The sequence below is a fragment of the Excalfactoria chinensis genome, chromosome 9, assembly GCF_039878825.1.
Source record: "Excalfactoria chinensis isolate bCotChi1 chromosome 9, bCotChi1.hap2, whole genome shotgun sequence".
Taxonomy (NCBI): Eukaryota; Metazoa; Chordata; class Aves; order Galliformes; family Phasianidae; genus Excalfactoria; species Excalfactoria chinensis.
The window spans coordinates 6,882,777-6,903,216 of record NC_092833.1 but is presented as its reverse complement, the minus strand read 5'-3'; the positions used below and the strand labels follow the sequence as shown (position 1 = coordinate 6,903,216).

The window sequence follows — 20,440 nt, the reverse complement described above, 5'->3', positions numbered from 1 at the left end:
TATCAGACTCTTTGTTAACAAAGCAGGCTTATGCGTTCTGTGTAAATGAAGCTATTTTATGGGGGAGTTAGAGTTGGTGCAGAGACATGAAGAAGCAAAAATAGCTTTAGAAAATGCTTCACTGGACAAGATTAATTCATAATAAAAAATATCAAGTAGCAAAATCAAATCCAGGAAAAGAAATGGAAGGAAAAATTTGGAAAGATTTTGATTAAATAAATAGATACTGGAAAACAGCGAAGGTTAAAGAGCAAAGTAGGATTTCATGGTAGATAAGCAGGAGTTAGCCCTTCAGATAGACTGCAAAGAGTTAAACATGCAACAATAATAGATTAATAAGTGGTGGAAACTAATGGGTAAGGAGAATGAGATTAAAATTAGATCACAGATGTTATGAAAGTCCTGGACAAAAAAGTGGTTCTGAGAGATATGGAAGTTCAATCTGTCATATAAAATATTTTATTAAGTTCATGTTGTCAGTTTCTAAGTGATTTAACAACAACAGCAAATCAACAGAAAAAAACAACACCACCATAGGAAATATATACCAGAAATGGACATCAGCCCTATTCCTATGACTGGCATATACTAGATACAAACACACATTTGAAATTTGATACTCTTCCTAAAATATGAAGTATGATTCTCTTCTTCAGTTCTCATCAGATTATGTTTAGTATCTATCACAACACAGTCAAGTAAAATTAATCTTCTGTTCTGCAAGAGAACTATCCCCTGACTGGAACCGTTTTTATGCAAAAGCAATTTGAAAGAGTTTTTAAGAAACCATGTGAAAATGTATAAAAATAAATAATTAAAATTAGTAACTTCTCTTTTTTTTCAGACAGTGGAAAATGTTGCCAGTTTGGTACTTGGGAAGGTGGTTTTTGTTAACTGGCCACACCTTGAGGAAGCCAGAGTTGTTGCTGTGTCAGATGGAGAAACTAAGTAAGATATATTTCATAAATAATTATTTGCCTTCTTCATTTTTTTCATTCCAAACAAGATTACAAGGCTGTACAAGTTTTGATTTTGTTGTAATACTTGTTAACAGAAAATCACTCCAGATTTTTCAAACCCTGTTTGGTGGAGGAATCTTTCTTGTATCATTCTGAGATTTTACCAGTGTTTAGGTTTAGCTCTTCAATATTTCACTTTAGGTTTAAAATTTTTGGAGAGCTCATGCTTAACTTTAAGATAAAAATGTGCATATGGAAATCCATATCAAGTAATGTAGAAGAAGACATTTCTATACAGTTTTCCTTTCAGCACATGCACTTTTTCTTATAAAAATACAGTGTGTGACCTGTTGTAAAGAGAGCTGGTAAAACTACAAGTTTTCCATGTCCTTAGAAAATTCCTAACTATTTAAGTTTTGCTTATGGTTGGTTATGCCTAGAATTGTCTTATTTGGTTACATTCATGTCTGCCATAATTTTCAAGGTTTTGTTTGGAAGAACCACATGGGACACAGAAACTCTACATGGGAAATGCAGTGCCCCCAACTAAAGTGACGTTTGTTGGAGATAAGGAACAAAGCATGTGGCTAAAAGAAGTTCAGGGTGTTTCAGAGCAGTAAGTAACTTTGAAAATCAAAGTGTAACTTTGCATTTTGTAGCTTAGCTATGTTTTGTTGCCTTATAATGTACTTAAGTTGCTGAGAAGAGCTCCTGTGTCCATAATCATGCATGTTAAAGAGTCCACTGGAAAAAATAAATTCTTAAGAAGTTTAAAAAACATATGCTGAAATTTTAGAATATGTGGAGTTAATAATTAAGTGTTCAAAATTGTAAGTTGTTATGAAAGAATTTTCATTAGATGAGCATCAGTATTTATTCTCCCAGTCAGTCCTCAGTTCTAATTTCAGTAATCTTCACTTGTAGAAGTTGTAGAATCAAGTCATGTAGTAGCTATATATAATTTTAATAGCTTAACGTTGTTAAATCTGAATACAGCTCACGTTTCTGGAGTGTGGATACCCAACAGAACACATCTGAGCTACAGTAGCTTGCCATTTTATTACCTGTAATTTGAATTTAACTGCCTTACCTACTCCTAACCCTGTTACTGTAAAGGTAAAATGTGCTCAGCAAACTCAGCTATGTATTGATGGCTGTGCAGTGATGGGTAAGTAGTTGGTGAAGCTGTTCTGGGCATTTTTCTAAAATGGGAAACAAACCATTAAAATCCCTTTGCTAAGAGTAACTTTTATTTTAAGAAATTAATTCCACCATCTTGGTGAAGTTTTGTTTGTTTTAATCAAACTTAATGTTCTATTTTGTGTTCAGTTATCAGAGAAGAAAAGGAATAATTATTCATGAGACATCGGTAGTTGTGTATGCTCAGTTACTCACTGGTAATAGATATCAACTAAACCAAAATGGTCAAGTATATTTGGAGAAGCAGTGGTCAAAGCAAGTTCTTCCTTTTGTTTACCAAACTGTTGTCAAGGTAACTATACAACTTCTGTATCTTCTTGCACATAGTTCTTCATTGAGTTGGGGGAGGAACACGCACACTTTTTATGCAAAAGAATGAACAAAAATAAGCATCTTCAATTAATGTAGTTTGGTATGTAAGAAATAATCATGTACTTAGGAAAGTATTTTGTCAAAAAATTGGGGACCTTATAGCAAAGCAGAGATCTGTCTGAAAAACTGACTTTTATAGCTAATGATATTTTGCAGGAAATACTGTAGTAACATGCTGTTACAGGGTAGCACAGTTGATTGTGTAACCAGCATTTGTAATGCAGCACTAACTTCTTGGCCTTTGAATTACTTCATATTTTAAAAAAAGAGGTTTAGAATAAACGTCTGTTTGTATGAACTTCATAAGGATTCTACTGGACTGAATTTAATATTGTCTATTTTGTCTTTTTCATGTAGGATATCAAAGCCTTTGACTCTCGCTTTTCGAACATCAAAACTTTGGATGATTTATTTCCACTTGGCAGTACCGCCTTTATGCTGGGATCTCCATACTATGGCTGCATGGGAGAAGTTAGTTCTGTGTTTGTTTTTTTCCCCTAGATTTCCTTACTTGAAAGCTTAAAATGATGTAAGATGTTGTGTGGCAGTGCTGGTTATTTTGCTAGCTGACATTTTAAATGGAATATTCCCCAGTGGTTAGTCAAAGTAGAGGGTGGTTCTGCTATTCCCCGTCTCTGACATAATGGGTGTAAAGTAGTAGAGCTTAAATAGAAGATTATTGTTGTTTACAAGGAATAACTTTCAATACATGCAGGTCCTGCTAATGACTGTTTTCAGTCCTGGATTCTTTCAATTTAATGCTGTTTGATTACCTCTGGGACAAAGTGCTGTGAAGGTCAGGGACAGGTGACGAATCCTAAGGCATCTCTTTACATGCTTCAGTAAAACAATAAATAAAGTAGATTTTCAGGAAAGAGTCCCAGAGCTGCTGCTTTAAAGTAACACTTATTATGTTGCATTTCTCTGCAAGGTTCAAGATTCACGTGATGTGATACCAGAAGGTAGAATTCGTGTAGTTTTCAGTATTCCCTGTGAACCTCAGCTTGATCGTCTCATACAGAATCAGCATGTAAGTCCTTGTCTTGTAGTAAAATCTTAAGCACCATGTAAAGTAAATTTTACAATTGTTAACTTTTTTTTTTGAAGATGTTTCCTTATTATTCATTTGCCCTTTATGTGAAAATCCTTCTCCTTAAATATTTGTTTGTTTGTTTTAAAGAAATACTCTGTGAAGTACAATCCTGCGTACATTTTGGCCAGCCGTCTTGGAGTAAGTGGATATCTAGTCTCCAGATTTACAGGGAGTATCTTTATTGGAAGAGGATCAAAGAAGAAGTAAGTTCATACACACCTGTTTACGTATTTTTTCTGTTCTCTACTATGTTTTTCATGCTGGTTTTATTCTGAAAGTATAGAACTGATTTGTGATGCAAAAATTTGAAGTGTATTTACTATAAATTAAATTCACATGTAATGGTTTTTCCTCTTGTCACAAACATAGAATCATAAAATGGCTTGGGTGGGAAGGGACCTAAAAGATCATCCAGTTCCAGAGCCCATGTCATGGGCAGGGATGCCATCTGTTAGATATGGCTGCCCAGAACAACCAGTCTAGCCTTGAACACCTTCAGAAACGGAACATGGACAGCTTCTCTGGATGACCTTTTCCAATGCCTCACCAACCTTATAGTGAAGAATTTCCTTCTGAAATCTAATCTAAACCTACTGTTTTTATCTTAAAGCCATCACTCCTTGCCTGTCACTGCACTCCAAGAGTCCCTCTTCAAATTCTGTGGGCACTCTGTGGTGTTTGAAGGCTCCCTGGAGACCTTAAAATGTTGACATCTTGTTAATTTATTTTTATTTTTATCAATCTATTGGGCGAATGACTCCTTTACCTTAAGGTTTCGGCATGCATGTAGACAGCTACCTCAGCACAGTCCAGTAGTCTGTAATATTTACAGTTGTTGCAGTGCTGACAAGTAAACAATGCGATGAACATTGCTTTTCTGCTTTTTCTAGTCCCCATGGAGATCACAAAGCAAATGTGGGGCTAAACCTTAAGTTCAATAAGAAAAATGAAGAAGTTCCTGGCTATACTAAGAAAACTGGAAATGAATGGATGTATTCTTCTGCAGTCGAACAACTACTTGCGGAATATTTAGAAAGGTAGATGCTTGATGTGAACTTGATTTAAACTATCCAACTTAATAACAGATTTGTGACCTCTGGGCATAGGTCTTCTAAGAACCGAAGGGTTTGCTTTTTGTAGTTGCTTAATGAAATTCTCTGCTTCCCATATTTTCCTTCCAGTAGTCTCTCCTTCTGAGGAGAAGTGTATTTGAGGATAGAGGAATTTTGTCAGCAGCTCGTATTTGGCAAGTGAACAGAAAGTAAAGAAACAATTTGTCTGGAATCCAGAAGTTGCAATTCCCATCCAAGTTTATTTTGCCTGAGTATTTTGGTTTGTCTGTGCCGATATGAAACTAAATCTCTTGTTTGATTCAACGTTTAGGGTCCCTGAACTGTTCAGTTATATAGCCAAGAATAGCCAGGAAGATATATTCTATGAAGATGACATTTGGCCTGGTGAGGATGAGAATGGGTAAGCCATCTCCTCTTTTTTTCTAGAATAAGCATTACGGCTGACAGTATTGATATTCATGGAGGCAGCTAAGTAACTGACAGTGCTATTCCTCAAGCAGCATGATTGTCAGGGATTGGTCTGAAAATATGATCAGAGCATTGTGCATTTTGGTTGTTGACTCCAAGTATTTGTCAGAGTCCTGTGCCAAGAGTAATAATAAATGAGACGTGTAGCTTTCTGTGGCTACTTCGAAGTATTTGCTTTTATTGCTAACTTCAGTGTGCGTAGTTCACAAAATTGTGGCAGTCACCATGATATTTGTGGAAAATAAGCAGTAATTATTTTAAGTGTTTAAAGGTCATTTTTATTTTAAAACTGGGTGCAGATTTTAGCATTTATTTAGTCAGCATCATGGAAGACAGGGATCAACTGCATTCCAGATGCAGTATTGTAACATTAAAAATGAAAGAAACTTTATTGTTAGGTAGTAAGACACATTTGTGGACTTTCCTATCATAAGAATTCCAGGTTTGGGCTGCATTTACATTCAGAGTCATACCCTGAAGTTCATTTTTACTGTGCTATGAGAACTTGCTGCAGAACCTTTAATCACAGCTGGACAATTTTTTAGATGCAAACACAATTTATTAAATACTCTAATAACTTCCTGGGTTGTGGGGTGGGGTTTTTTTGCTTGTTTTTGGTTGGTTTCTTTGAGGTAAAACTTTAAGATTGGAAGTTTGAAACAGTACTGCATCATTCAGTTAGACCTGGGTGTGTTAATTCCTCTCATTAAGTCAAAGAGCACACTTGGATCATTTATGAATGTATACAAGCATTGTGCCTGTATCACCATACTTCAGTATTAAAATCAGGGAACCTTGTAAAATGTCTAGTTTGTGTGTGTGTGTGTGTGTGTGTGTATATATATGAACTATATATAAACTAAACATACACACACATACTTGAAAGGTTTAAATTCAGTTACTCTCTTTTATTTAGAGCTGAGAAAGTTCAAGAAATTGTCGCCTGGTTGAAGGCACATCCTGTCTCTGCTTTATCTCGCTCATCTTGTGACTTGCAAATTTTGGATGCAGCTATTGTTGAGAAAATTGAAGAAGAAATAGAAAAATGCAAGGTATGCAGCTCAGTACCACTATCAGCAGTGAGGAACCAAAAACTCATTGCTCGTTATTTTCTAAGGTCTTGAATTAGAATAAGCAACTGGAAGATTACTTGTCGTTCCAAAGTAAAAGCATATAAAACATAATGTAAGATATGAATTTGCAGTATAAACTCTCGCAGGAATTCAGAAGAGCTCATTCTTGATCTTCCTAATTGACTCACTGTTTTTGAGGTGATTCTGCAGCATTAGGCAATACTCTGAACTCTGCTTTTTGGTGATTTCAGAAAGGCATCATTATATATTCTGAACTACTGAAGTGCTTTTTCCAAGTACACTAATAGGTCTTTTTCCCTTGGTTTTCTCTTTTGTGAAAACTCGTTTAGTGAGGAAAATTAGAAAGCTATTTTCTCAGGACCACAGATCAAAAAAAGTGTCAAGGGAGTTACTAAAACCAAGGGTGAAGGCGAAGATAGATGAAATAATGGGCTGATTCCTTTGAAATTACTGGTGGGGGCACAAAGTGGTGTGAGTTCTGGTGTGACACAATGCCAGGTCTTCAAAATAATTCAGTCACATTTTGAAAATTAGATTTAACCAAGTTAATTTTACAGGTCTCCTAAAACCTTTTTATTTTAAACAAAAGAACTCTACGTTATTTCTTCAAATGTTTTGTTGTACATTTCCTTTAGCAGAGAAAGAGCAACAAGAAGGTGCGAGTAACTGTGAAACCCCATTTGCTGTATAGAGTAAGTGACATGAAATGTCTTTAATTTTGTTTGAAATGGATGCTGTCAAGATCACTGTTACTTTACCTCAGCTTTTCAACTTTCAGAAAGCAGAATTGTAGAGCAGTATTCAAGGACAACGAAGTTTCTTATGCCTCCTAGAAAATCAGCTTCGAATTGGCAGTCTGTCTCTAAAATTTCCTGCTAGCTACAAACTAATTTGTGTGTATATACTCATACATGACTTTTAGTTCTTTTCTTTCCTCTGACTTTAAGATACTCACTTCTCACGGCTGTATAAAGAAATGCATTTTTCATTTGTTTCCTTTTCCCTGTTTCCCTTTTCATTTGGTTCTTTATATATGGTCAGCTGCTCATCTTCCCTGCTATTTCTCAGGTACTTGCCTATGTTACTCATACAGGGATGATACACTTGATGATTTTAGATTGTGTAAACTGGTCCCCTTGGTCTGTCTTAAATCACACTCAGCACTGCTGTTCCTCAGGCTGAAGCAGTGAGTTGCAGTACATGTTTTTTTAAAATTTTATTGTGTCTGGATGGAAAGGATTCTGTGTTTTGTTTTGTTGTTTGTTGTTTGTTTTTTTTCTGAGTTAGTTTTATAGTTTGTTTCAGGTAGTTTTATTAATGTGTTTTGATTGTAATCCCTTTTTTTATCCTTTGCAGCCTTTAGAACAGCAGAATGGAGTTGTTCCAGATAGAGATGCAGAGTATAGGCTGTTTGACCGTGTTGTTAATGTAAGAGAGAACTTCTCTGTACCAGTTGGTCTTCGAGGTACCATTATAGGAATTAAAGGAGGTAATATTTTCTTCATAACTGTAGCACTATAGCTATATAACAGCTAAGCAAGTGATGTGAAATTAGGCTTCATAAAAGGTTTTGTTGTGTGTTTTTTTTCTGTATAATAGTGGTAAACACATGTATTTCTCACCTATGAAACATATGCAGCTCGACACCACTATTTACTGTTAAATAAAGCTACAGGTATTCCTTCTTAATTTCATGTGTTATCCAGCTGTACTTTGAATACGAAATTACTTACCCTTTGTCAATGAGAAAGAACACAGCCTTCAAAAAGAACTAACTGAATTTATGAGATGTGGACAGTTTAAAAAAAAAAAAAAAAGTAGGAGTAAAACCAATAGGAACATTACATTGAAGGTACAATTTTATCATATAATTTGTCTCATTTTTTTAAATTTGGATTTTAGTTTATGATATTTGGGTTCTGCTAAGTGACATGGGTTTACAGCTTCTTTGCCAAGAAGGCTGTCTATTTCAGGTAAACGAAGGGATTTACCAAACAGATGGAATGTAAAAGTTTGAGATCTAGTATTGATCTATCACACCGTATTGATCTATCATTATGTAAGAAGGTAATGCTGAAGATGTCCATTTCTCATTGCCTGAATGTAAAGAATGCCTTGCATCTTTTTTTCTGATGGTTTCCGACAACTGTGATACACTGCTGTGAATCACCTGTAATATCAATCGATGTGCAGGTTGATAAGTGCAGTATATTTCTGATAAAAGTATCTAAAAGGGCAGCCGTATTTGACTTTCCCTAGGGAAACATTTATGAATTATTGTTGATAACATTCCTAATTTAAAGAACAAGGATTTCTTTTAGCTGTATTTTCATTATTTACCGTGTAACTGATAATTCCATAGTTTAGATTAAACAGCTACTTGCCGCAGACATAGTATGACATTTTATTTCATTTTCTATAGCCAGTAGAGAAACAGATGTGCTCTTTGAAGTTTTGTTTGATGAAGAATTCCTTGGAGGCCTAACTATCAGGTTTGTGCAGAGGATTTTATAGCCATTTCATTGTTGGCCTCTGGGTTCAGTGGTTCATTGGTTTTAGATGCCTGTTTTTATTTTTTTTTGAGATTTGTTACTCAGTTATATTTATCATCCTGGTTCTTTTTGAGTAGGAATCATTTTTATGAAGCGGAAATGCTTTTAAGTTGTTTTTTGTTGTTTTTTCAGAGCTCAAAGCTACTAACTTCTAGAAGATACATATGAACCAGCAGAATAAAGTGCTAGATTGAAATGTCTTTTTTAAATAAATGTATAAATAGAACAGGTTATTATCAGGATGTCTTTAACATATAGTTAAAAAACAGACTTAGTAATCATTTACTGCTCTGAAAAAGGGACTCTGAACAATCAAGAATTGGTACTTGAGCTCAAAACTGCCTTTTAAAAACTTCAACTGTTCTTTGGGTGGAGGCATCATTAATGTTTTTAGTTTAGAGTGCAATAACTTTTCTGTATTTAAGTAAGAAGGTAAACTTTGAAGTGCAGTAATTTACTCAGCAGTATTTGTTTTACTGTTAGGTTTTGTTTGTTGTTTTTGTTTTGTTGTGTTTTTTTGCATTTAGACAAGTAAATTTATTAAGACAAATTAGAAGAGTATTGCCTATTCCCTGTCTTTAGCATGTATAACACAATCCTGTTCCTTTCAAGAACATATCCTGTAGAACACATTAGTATCAAGATTTATACAAAACTGACTAAATAGTTCTTGACTTCAGATTATTGTTCTGCCACTGGCTTTAGCTTTCACTTCGGGAAAGGTATAATTTTCTGGTTCATGTATATATATGTATATATATATGTATATATATACTTCTTTACAGAAATACTTACTCTACAGAACAGTGATGTAACAATTTCTCTCTTTTAAAATTTGAGGTCAGTGCTGAAAGGCGCAGTATAAATTCAAATTCAGACAGTAGATCTTACAGTATTTGAAAGCCAGAGGCCAAAGAGGAACACAACAGATGGGGTTAATGTTGTGTGTAAAGGTACTAGATTTCAATATTGGCTATGGTTTTCAAACTCTGATGCTTAAACTTGAGTAATCTTTTTGTATAGAGGCAACAGCATTGTCAAATCAGATGTATTGAAATATCAACATCAAAAAAATGTTAAATTTGCTCTACTTAAGGTGCTCGCCTGCCAGAGGTTATCGTCTGCCATCAAGTGCCTTAATTAACCTGTCTCATGGTGTTCGGTCAGAAATGGGAAATCGAAAACTGACCGCCATAGTTAAACCTCAGCCAGCTGTGAATAACTACAATTCATATGCATCTGATCTATCATCTGTATGCTCACAAAAAGTGCATCTGGGAGGCCTCAACCATTCCCCTCGTTCCCTTTTTATTCCTACTCAGGTAAGACTTTACTTTGATTTAAACGTGGACGTACATAGTTTTTACATAGAAGCTGAATTGTAAACGTGGCTGTTATCCATATTGATACTGAAAAAACATTGCTTTTTATGTCAGTGTATTAGAAGTAGATTCACTCTTACCTTGGATAAATTAATTTATTCAGTAATTAAAGAGACCAGAAGTTCTTTTCTGACAGTTGTTCTGCTATATTTGAATAGCTTTGGCTGCATTTCCAAAAGTCAAATGTTGAGATCGGAGCATTGACACTGCAGCTTGGTTTGGCAGAGATGCAGCTATTTCCTTAATGCTCTGTTCCTTAATGTTTGCTGTAGGCCAGTCTTGTACCCCAGCTCAGAAAGACAAGATGTGAATTTTGTATCTTCATTATTATTACTTCAGAAATGAAGTAAAGCAGGAAAAATGACAGATGAATTGGGGTTCTCATCAGTTTAATTAATCTTTCATTTTTAATAAGTGTCTTTAAAAAACATAAGTGTAATGAGTAAGTAAATGTTGATAGATGTGTTAGAGAAGAATTGCATCATATTTTCTAAATCTGTAGAAGAAAGAGTACTATTCAAAAGAAAATGTGGAGTAATGATGCACTTCAGATTTTCTCCTTTCTCTTGATTTAGCAGCTGAATGGAAGACAGCATTACAATCTCAGGGCTGAAAATCAGGGGACCTCCAACTCACCCCACAAAGGATCGTTTCTGAGTAGCAATCAGAAAAATAAAGTGAGTGTCCTCATTCATTTAGTATTTTGGCCACTGTTTACAGCACCTGCCCGTTTTCATCATATACAAACACCTGTGATGTAAGAAAACCAAGCTGTTTGAGCCCACTGAGGCAGTAATTGTCTCAGTTCTTGCATAAGTGAAAAAATTCTGTGTTACCTCAGATTCTGGATTTTCAATAGAGCTATTGTTTGCATATCTAGGCGTTTATTTTGTGGTGATATACCTGTAAAGTAATGAAGCAATTGACCATGGTAAGGCCTTAAAAGTAAATCATTGTTCATAAAACGTAAGCGTATTTTCAGTATGAGAGCATGTTTGCAAAGGCATTTTGAATTATCATCTGAATTTAATTAGTCAGTGATCTTTTCTATGTTAGTAATTTCTGAAAGTTGTAAGTGAACAAAGAAAAACAAAGAAAAACAAAGAAAAACAATCTCTGACACTGGGCTCATTACAATTACAACTGAATAGTGATTCTTTGGAAGATATATTGCATAAATACGTTGTAGCCTATCATGCATTAAATACCTGCAAATCCTTCTAATGTCAGTATGAATAGTTCCGTTGTCTGAACACTGTTAAACTGGGGCCTTAGTATTTCCAGAATGTCTTTATATATGACTTTTAAGGCTGTTGAGTTTATTGGGTAATTATTGCTTATTTTGTCAGGCACAGAATAAGCAAGATGATGAATTTTGCAGAATATGGCAATCATTTCAGAGTTCTGGGAAGGCTCACCATGTTCAGCAAAATGTACATGAGAAGGTAAGTGTATACACTTTTAAACAAATCTCTGGATTGAAAATATGAAGGTTCTTAATTCCCTATGTTATTTTGTTACATCAGAAGACTTCCTAGTTAGTGTTGCAAGTAAGTCCCATGGATCAAAATATTGTTGTACAGGATATACAGAGAGGAAAGAGGCAATGAAAGGGGACTGTTAAGTAAGTGATAGTAGCTTTCCTGTTAAAGTTTAATGTTTGATACTCTAGGGTGCAGTTCTACCTCAGGAAATCAAGCTGGGATCTGGCAATCAGTTCTACAAGCCAGGCTTCAATGATGGCAGCTTTAGAAGTCAGCAAAGAAAACAGGAGCCATATAAAAAATGTAAGTACTGTGATTAAAACCTCACTTGAGAGAACTTAGTTGCTTTATCTGTTTTTTGTTGAAATGGCTATCGTGTGTCTTTGTAGTTACTGACAAGAAAGGATGCATTATAGTTATACAAGTGCTATTTGGTACATGTTATTGTTATATACTGTCTTTGGTGTGTGTATGCAGCTAATCCACATTTAATCTCAAACCCTTCAAACCAAGTTGTTTGTCACTATGTTGAATTTCCTCATAAGTGACTCTGAAAAACAAAAAGCAAACAGCAAAACAGACAAACAAGAAAAACATTGGCTTTGAAAATATGCTTGAAAGCAATCGCATTTGTAGAATGTAAAATTAAATGTCATTTTCATGTATTTTACCCTATAAGAAAAGCATATACCAAATAACCTTGAAAGTATGAATTGGAGGCATATGATGCAACTGTTCAAATTAATCCAACTCTCTGTACTACAGTAGCTTTGTTAGGTTTTGGTCTGGCTTTTTTTAATCTTTGTTTTTCTTATACTTTGTAATGTTCCTAAAAACTGTTTTTAATTCTTATTCTCTATTTGTAGTTAAAGAAGATTCCAGATTTACAAGAGGCGAAAGTCAACCCCATAATAAAATACCAAACAAACAGGTAATTTATTCTATGCTGAGTAAATGTTTTCTTATATTTTCACAATACTCTGTTCAGATTAATCATTTTATGGACACACTACTTGATTCTTTCAATACATAAACATTATTTTGGAGATTTTTTTTCTCTAGAGAGATTTTATAAACAGAAAATGAGAACGTTAGGAACGTGATGATGATAACAAATGATTTTCCTATTCATTTCAGGTTGTAAAAGCTATATTGTAATAGGAAAACGCATTTTACTGAAATCCTTTAAGAATATTAGCTTGTAGAAGCTACTTGCAAATGCATTTCTAATTCAACTGCATAATAATAATAGAATATAATAATAGTAATAGAGTTTTAGTATTCGATAATAAATACTGTAGTGTTATTTCAGAATTTTGCAGGCGTGAATAAGCACAATGTCAAACTTCTGAAGAGAAATGAAAGTGTGCCTGTAATTCAGAAGGCTGCAAGTGATAGTCCCTGTACAGGTGGCAAGGTAGGATGTTATGTTGATTTCCATGTGCTTCTTTAATAACATCAGTTTCTCCCTAGTTTTGTTCCCATTATTTCTGTTCACTTGTGCTCCAGTTCCTGATTGTAACAGATACCAGACAAACTCAAATAACCTTGATCATTCTTTCATAGATTGTTTGCACTTTATGTGCAAAATTTGATACAGTCTCTAGATATATGTGACCTGCTGTGATCTGTCCCAAATCAGCGGGGAAAAAAAAGCCCTGAATGAACATAAGATTAATCTCAAACTAATTTATCTTTCCTCTTGCATCTACTGGTAATACATGAAATTAATGTACTTTTTAACATTTATTTTTAGAAGGACAGTGAACTTGAAAGCCTTCTGGCTTCTTTGAAAGTTTCCAAAGAAAATGAAGTACAGACTTCTCCCAAGGAAGAGAGAGCTACAAATGAAGAACACCTATCACCACAATCATTTGCTATGGTCTGTATGCCGCAGGAAGCATTTGGTGGCAATTTAGCTTCTGCTGTCTGATCACCAGAGCTTTTATTACAAGAAACTCCATGAAACCTCATTCAGCCTTCTTGAACATATTGATGAGCTTCTAATTAGCTATTCTTAAAGAAAATTAACAAAAAAAAAATGTAAAGCTGCTGTTACCTGTGCTTTCTTAGAAATGCAACTGAGAGAAAAGCAAAAAGGCAGGTCTGGTTACTATTGATTGTAATATTTAATTTGTAATACTTGGTTGTACTATCCAGAATGAAGTAAGGAGACTGTGTCATCTGATTGCTATCATGTCCCTGAGAAGTTTGTTTTATTTTTACAGAAAGGAACACAGATGCTTAAAGAAATTTTGAAGATTGATGGCTCTGACCTGGTAACAAGGAATGAAGTAAAATCCCAGGTTAATGATGTTTCTGCTTCCCCTGGTAGACAGGATTGCCATGGAGCTGCATTGCAATACAGGCAAACAAAAAAAATGGGTATGTTTAGACATCAACATAATTGAGAGCTTCTGTATGCTTCAGTGTGTATTTTCAGAATGAAATAATTAAATGTCCATATTTTTCTGTTCTTTTTTATTTGCCGTTAATAATTAATTTATACAATACTCTCCCATGTTTTGTTCATCAGATGTGAAAGTACCAGAAAAAACAAATACGATTAATTAATGCTGATAACAAAGTTACTCTTCTTTCACTGCAGGAAATATTTGTGATACAGCTTTTTTTTTTTTTTTTTTTTTTTTTAATCAGCTGCTTATATGAGCAATCCTCATAGCACTGGAGGCCCTCAGAGTACACCAGCACTGGAAACTGGAGGTCACCCTTTTGTTGGTCCGCAGCCTACATTGTCTACTCCTGTTTCTGAACTTTCTCGTATTTGTTCTCTCATTGGAATGTCACAACCTGATTTCTCTTTCGTAAAAACACCGCAGGTAAAACTTGTTTTCTGCAAAATTCAAGTTCCCAGTTTAGTATCCATTGCCTGTTATTAAACATCTGGACTCAGTATTGAAATCTATCTAAAAATAAAACATAGCTCCTTTTGTTCCCATTTCTTTCAAAGCAAACAATAAACCCCCTGTTCCCATTTCACTGTTTGTTTGTCTGCAGTACGAATGCTCTGAAAAATCTTGTCTCGTTTTTCTAGACTATGACCGTTTGTCACATAAAATTATCCAATGGATTGTTGGTTCATGGACCACAGTGTCATTCTGAAGCTGAAGCAAAGGAGAAAGCTGCACTTTTTGCTTTACAGCGTTTGGTGAGGACAGCAAAGAATATTATGTAGTGTTTGTCACTGTTGCATTGGGTCTGTTTGTAATCTGTCATTTGCTTATTTTTTCAAAGAGCTCTGTAGGAGTTAACCTGCCTTTTCCTCCACCGGTGTTTCCAAATTATCAGCCACTAGGAGTTCCTGTGTCACCTGGATCTATTCCTCCAGTCTTTCCACAACCCCCAGGTAAGCATTTGGCTAGTACAGATTTCAGACATTGTCATGATTGCCTGTACTTGTAATACTTCTTTCTATGAGAACAGGTGCCTTCCAGAAAGCCCCATTTTTGGTCATCTTGTAATGTAGTTTTACATCTGAGCTGCTTTGAAAACAGTGCATGAACCTCTTCTCATCAGTATGCAAATCAATTCAAAGAATCATGAGTCTCCCAATTGTTGTTTCTTCTTTCTTTTCCTTAATAATGCAATAAAAAAATAGTAATCAGTTCAAAGCTGGTACTTCCCATTCAAAATTCAGAAGACATCCCTTGGATTTAATTAATTTTTAATGATGTGGATTTATTGGCTTTCAGGCTTGGTTTTCCAAGCATTGGTAATTTTACTTGTTCAGAACAAACTTTCACTGAAGTGCTGCATAACAATTCTGTTGTATACTGCAAAACAGTATCATGGTAAATAGCAAGTGTAACAAATCATGGTGGCATTTCTGTCGCCGCTGTTGTGTATCAGAGCAAAACTCATCCTTATTGCTTGTAAGATTAGTCAGCACAACTGTAGTATCCTAGTAACCCACACAGCAACTGCTAAATCTTTGATCCTCTGAGGGTAGATTCATAGAATAACCGGGGTCAGAAGGATCCCAAGAGGTTAATTGATCCCAGCTCTTGACTTTGCACAGGACCATCTAAAGATTAAACCTTATGCCTATGAGCGCTAAGTGCTTCTTGAACACGTCAGCCTCAGTGCCTTTGACCCCTTCCCTGGAGAGTGTATTCCAATGCCCAGCAAACCTCTTGGAGAACATTTCCCTGATAGCCAATCTTACCTTCCCCTGACTAGTATAGTTCACTTGGCTAAAGATGTGAAAATCTACACAAATTGATGTGCACTTAGAAATACAGATGTAGCAGCTTAGTGCCATCGCCTAGTTGTACTGTGAAAGCAGAACTGTTTGGTAGTTGTTTTATTGCTTTTGTTGTTGAAAAATCATTAGCTACCTATTTTCAAGCAAGTATGAAGGAAATAAGGCATTATTGAAGAGAGAATGTGTATACAAATGTCATTAGGATGCTTTGGGTTTGGGGGAGTTGATATGCTCTTTATGAGAAAGGAAAGCTAAAAGATATTCATTTTCACAGCTAATATAATACCTCCATCTCACATGTTTGGTCCAGTGTCCTGGGGAACTCCAGTGCCAATTCATGGCAAACACTATTATCCTGGTTCCTATCCAGGAAGTGTGTCTCTTGCAGGAACGATACCAGTTGGTTCTCACAACCAGTTTATACCTCTACAGGTAAGCTTTGCAGGTTTGTCTTAATATTCTACTTTTGTAAAACTACACCTACATGATGAATACGATGCCTCTACTGTGAAGAACTGATTAGTGTTAGAAAATTGTGAACTGTTTGTGTGCATGATTTATAATAGTGGAATATTTGTGATTTTTTTTAAAGAATGCATTCTTTTAAATAATGTTTATTTAATTTAAAGGTAACTAAAAAAAGGGCTGCTAGCAAGAAAAACTTTGAGTTCAAGGAGTTTCAGAGTTCCCCTCAAGCTGCACCACTAAAGAATGAACAGCCAGTGTCCCCTGACCACATTCAGCAAGATAGTTCTTCAGCTCCTTTAAAATCTCCTCAAGCTGCTCAGTCTGCTGTTTCGTTTCAAGACAATGTGGCTACTCCAAGCGTTCCTCGTAACAAATCAACACCAAATACTTCCAGCAAGCGAAAGCCAAGAAAGCTGGCTGTCAATTTTGGAGCACCAAAATCTGCAGAATAAATATGGTAGCTAGGTGTACTTTATTTTTAACTCTTCCCCCAGTGTTATATCGTTTAAAAAAAAATCAGAAAGCTCTAATAAAAAGACCAGCCACTTTAAGTATAATATAGAATGAAATACATTTTATTCGCTGTGAATTTCAGATTGTTATGAAAATTGAGAACGACATTAAAACTTTATTATTTTGACTTAAATTAGCAGGAAATGCTGAGTTAAGGTTACCATGCCATTCATTGTGCCTAGGTTTCTGAACAGTGGCTTACTGACTACACTGGGTAAGCAGCAATAACAGTGGCAACCTTAATTCAGAAGTGCTGTGCTTTTTGAGTGGGATATGGAGCAGTAATAAGTTGGGCATCAGATATTGCTTAGCATGACATTTTGTGTTCTAGCTTATTTTTAGATAGTGTAACAAGATAGAAAGGAAAAAAAAATATTTAAATGCCGTTTTTATATTGGCTTTCCAGGTCCTTTTGAGATGAATCAGTATAACTAAAACTTAGCTACAGTTAAACTGCCAAATTTGCTTCAGTTATGAACTAGTGGATTTTATGCCAGAGGGAAACAACTTCATAACTTTCAAAAATAGGCATTGCTCGATCTCTGGTACAGCGTGCAAGATGTGCTTGCTGATGCAGAATCCATTCAAAAAGATCTATTTATAGGATGTATTGAATAAAAATATTTTTACAAAGTACAGACCTCTTTGGTAAAGTTTTTGTTTTCATTTGTTTGTTTTAAAGCTAGAAGCATTAGATTTCTTTGTTTTCTGGTGATAAAGCAGCATGGATATCTACTGCAGTTTGCACAGTCCCCTAAAATGCCAGTGATATCCTGAAATTTTCCACATTATAAAATTAAGTTTAAAGATGTCTATCTGTGTAGTATGGCTGTCAAAATTATGCTTACAGAGTCCACTTTTCCCTCCAGTGGTGTGTGCCCTGAACCTTTCTCTGTGGTATGTTATTTTTATGGCTAGGTGACTTTTAGTATTTATTTTGGGGTTTGTTACAGAAGCTCTGTGTAGCAAAGTAGTCATTACATTATCATAAACTACTACCGTTAGATCCATAAGGATATTTATAGAAAGTTGACTTGTACTTTTGGAGGGAGCTATGTTGTAGGAAGTAATTACATCATACTTAGTTCATATGCAAAAAGAGAAGGCTCAAAGGTACGTACCTGTTCATTTTTCGCCCACATGCACTGATGTTACTCATATTAATGATAACTCTTCAGTCTAAGAATTTGAAGCCTCAGTTGGTGCTATTCATTGGCATTGATTAAATTTCATTTTTCTTCTTTATTCTAATTATTCAAGGAAAAAATATGCTTCCTCTGAAAATAGAAAGTTGAAAAACATATTATGCTTTAGTGATTTATTGTGTTGTCTCCCAAGCAGTTTTTGTGTTGGATCTGCAGGTCTGTAGATTCTATTAGAATCAAGTTTCGCGTTATTATCATTTTTTGTGATTTTTCTTAATACTATTTTCTCCAAATCAGTTGCATTAAATCCTATAGAAGGCTAATAGAAGTAAAAATGTTTTAGTTAGTATCACAAACCTTGTAGAATAGCCTATATTCAGTCTTAAGAATACATTAATTTTTTTGTTGTTTTCTTTATATTCACTTAGTTTCAAACAATTCTAAAGCCATATTCCATGAAGGGGAAGTGACACGTTGGTGATTTATTGTCATTTGCAATGTGATGCTCACAGGATGTTTAAATGCCAAAAGTGTTGATGTGAAATTCTATTGAGACAGAGATATCAGTCCCCAGTGTCCTGTATGAGTTACCTGATCATCAGAGACAAGGTGGTCTTAGAAATTCCTGTGATAGAGATTAAACTGCCTTAGATTCCTGCATCACCTGATCCCCCAGAATGTAATCTGCTTTGAACTTTACCACAGGTGTCTTCACAAAAGACTTAATCAGACATGCTCGGGAAGGATTTCGTCGTTTCAGTTGAAATTCCAAATTTCTGTAAAATTACCAAATTTTTATATATCTGGAGAGCCAATTTATGCAGATTAAAAATGCATACTAAGGATGCAACACTGCTAGCACCAGTAAGCAGCAATTTTTATTATTAATCACTTCCCGTTTCTTGACTTCGTCCCTCTCTACTGAAAACATTGCTATATTTAATCTACGTAGCTGGTTAAATGATTTCTGTAGCTGCTGCATATCGTGTTAGGCTCTGGGTTTTAGTACATATATTTATATTCTGTGATACTGCCTGGTGCCCAGTTAATTACAGTTTTACATGTCCTGGCACGTGTGACATCTGCATTGACCTGTGACATCTGCATTGACCTATGCCATCTCCCTGTGACTTCAGTTTCATATTTTAATGAGGTGATTCTTTAATTCATACAGGTATAAATTGTTTTTCTCATAGATATAAAGTATTTTGTAAGCACTGGAATTTTTCATTAGATCTTATACAGAGCAGTATTTTACTAAAAATCAAAAAGGGAAGACTTTTATGTGCGCATTTTTGTAGTTTCTGATTTTTTTAAGATAACTTTTCATTGTTTATCTGCCAAGTGAAATGTTTTAAATTTGCATATGAATGGATACAGAATGTATTTTTTGTGCTGTTTAGTGCTAGTGTGCATTTGCAGATTTTTAGCATGTACTTGCACAAAGGACTGTGCAAAGATATTTTAAAATATGAATATATGCTACACTGAAGGAAAACCATTAAGAGTCAAATGCTATATGAAACTTTAATGCAATAGAATAATTTTATAAATCGTGTCTGTGTCTGTTTGGATTAAATATTGAAACCAAAAAACTATATTTTCACTGTTTTATTTTCAAATACTATGTGGGAACTTCTGTGTGCTCCGAACAGAAATGTTAAGATATAAATTCAGTCTCATGAAGACCCAGAAGCGGCAATTGCACGCCTCCTCAGAGCTATTTCTTGATGGCTTTCAACTGCTATTCACTTAAAGATTGGAGTCTTGTTTAATCTGAAGCATTTAGCTAGATGGTGGTCTTCCGAAATTTTCTCTGGCATCTGTCACTTGTTAGATTAAAGAAATTAAATCTAATTAATGCTCTGCAGCAAGTTCAGTCCTAGGAATTCTTGTCAAGGTGCAAAGATAGCTGTCAGCTGAAGAGCAGGAGGAGCCATGAAAGTACTTGACAACTGAACACTGCCTTTTTCTGTACCTCGGACAAAATATTATGCTGATGTTTCTGCAAGAGTGGAGTAAGTTTAGGTACCTTATTTGTAACAGGGCTTCTAAATGAAGCATATTGGCAAACTGCACTAAAATAATGTGACGTGATTATATATGTCAAGAAAGAAATTGCAAAGTGTGTTTCATAATTAGATTTCTTCACCCATAACAATAGCAGGTTTCTGAAACAGAACTGCCAAATTAGTGTCATTAGATATTATTTTAGAGGGTAAATAATTGTCTGACTTTGTATAGAATGTATATACAATATGCTGAATGTCATTTTTTTTGTTTCTTGAAGAGTAGTATGTTCAAGCTGTACTTGTTCCTTTGTAATGCATCATGAACACTGCAGTCTGTGTAGCCATGCTTATTAATTTTTAGTACCTTTGATTGTGACATACAAGTTTTGTTAGTATCTGT

The 20,440-nt window shown here is 35.0% G+C and overlaps 1 protein-coding gene across 4 annotated transcripts in view; it reads left to right on the top strand.

Moving 5' to 3' along the window:
- XRN1 (5'-3' exoribonuclease 1) overlaps positions 1–19,618 on the top strand; it is a 33,175-nt gene extending 13,557 nt beyond the window's left edge. Inside the window, exons 19-43 of one of the 4 annotated variants that reach the window (XM_072344442.1) lie at positions 845–948; positions 1,444–1,575; positions 2,289–2,451; positions 2,889–3,002; positions 3,463–3,561; positions 3,712–3,827; positions 4,515–4,661; positions 5,008–5,097; positions 6,082–6,217; positions 6,895–6,951; positions 7,616–7,748; positions 8,682–8,751; positions 9,908–10,133; positions 10,769–10,870; positions 11,543–11,638; positions 11,866–11,980; positions 12,544–12,608; positions 12,990–13,094; positions 13,434–13,559; positions 13,906–14,062; positions 14,336–14,517; positions 14,733–14,846; positions 14,933–15,044; positions 16,177–16,334; positions 16,532–19,618. In XM_072344442.1, coding sequence (XP_072200543.1) covers positions 845–948; positions 1,444–1,575; positions 2,289–2,451; positions 2,889–3,002; positions 3,463–3,561; positions 3,712–3,827; positions 4,515–4,661; positions 5,008–5,097; positions 6,082–6,217; positions 6,895–6,951; positions 7,616–7,748; positions 8,682–8,751; positions 9,908–10,133; positions 10,769–10,870; positions 11,543–11,638; positions 11,866–11,980; positions 12,544–12,608; positions 12,990–13,094; positions 13,434–13,559; positions 13,906–14,062; positions 14,336–14,517; positions 14,733–14,846; positions 14,933–15,044; positions 16,177–16,334; positions 16,532–16,822 — 3,210 coding nt within the window. In that variant the 3' untranslated portion in view covers positions 16,823–19,618. The remainder of the gene's footprint in view (positions 1–844; positions 949–1,443; positions 1,576–2,288; positions 2,452–2,888; positions 3,003–3,462; positions 3,562–3,711; positions 3,828–4,514; positions 4,662–5,007; positions 5,098–6,081; positions 6,218–6,894; positions 6,952–7,615; positions 7,749–8,681; positions 8,752–9,907; positions 10,134–10,768; positions 10,871–11,542; positions 11,639–11,865; positions 11,981–12,543; positions 12,609–12,989; positions 13,095–13,433; positions 13,560–13,905; positions 14,063–14,335; positions 14,518–14,732; positions 14,847–14,932; positions 15,045–16,176; positions 16,335–16,531) is intronic. The other 3 variants (XM_072344444.1, XM_072344443.1, XM_072344445.1) reach the window with 3 other exon arrangements.
- The last annotated feature ends 822 nt before the right edge of the window (positions 19,619–20,440 follow it).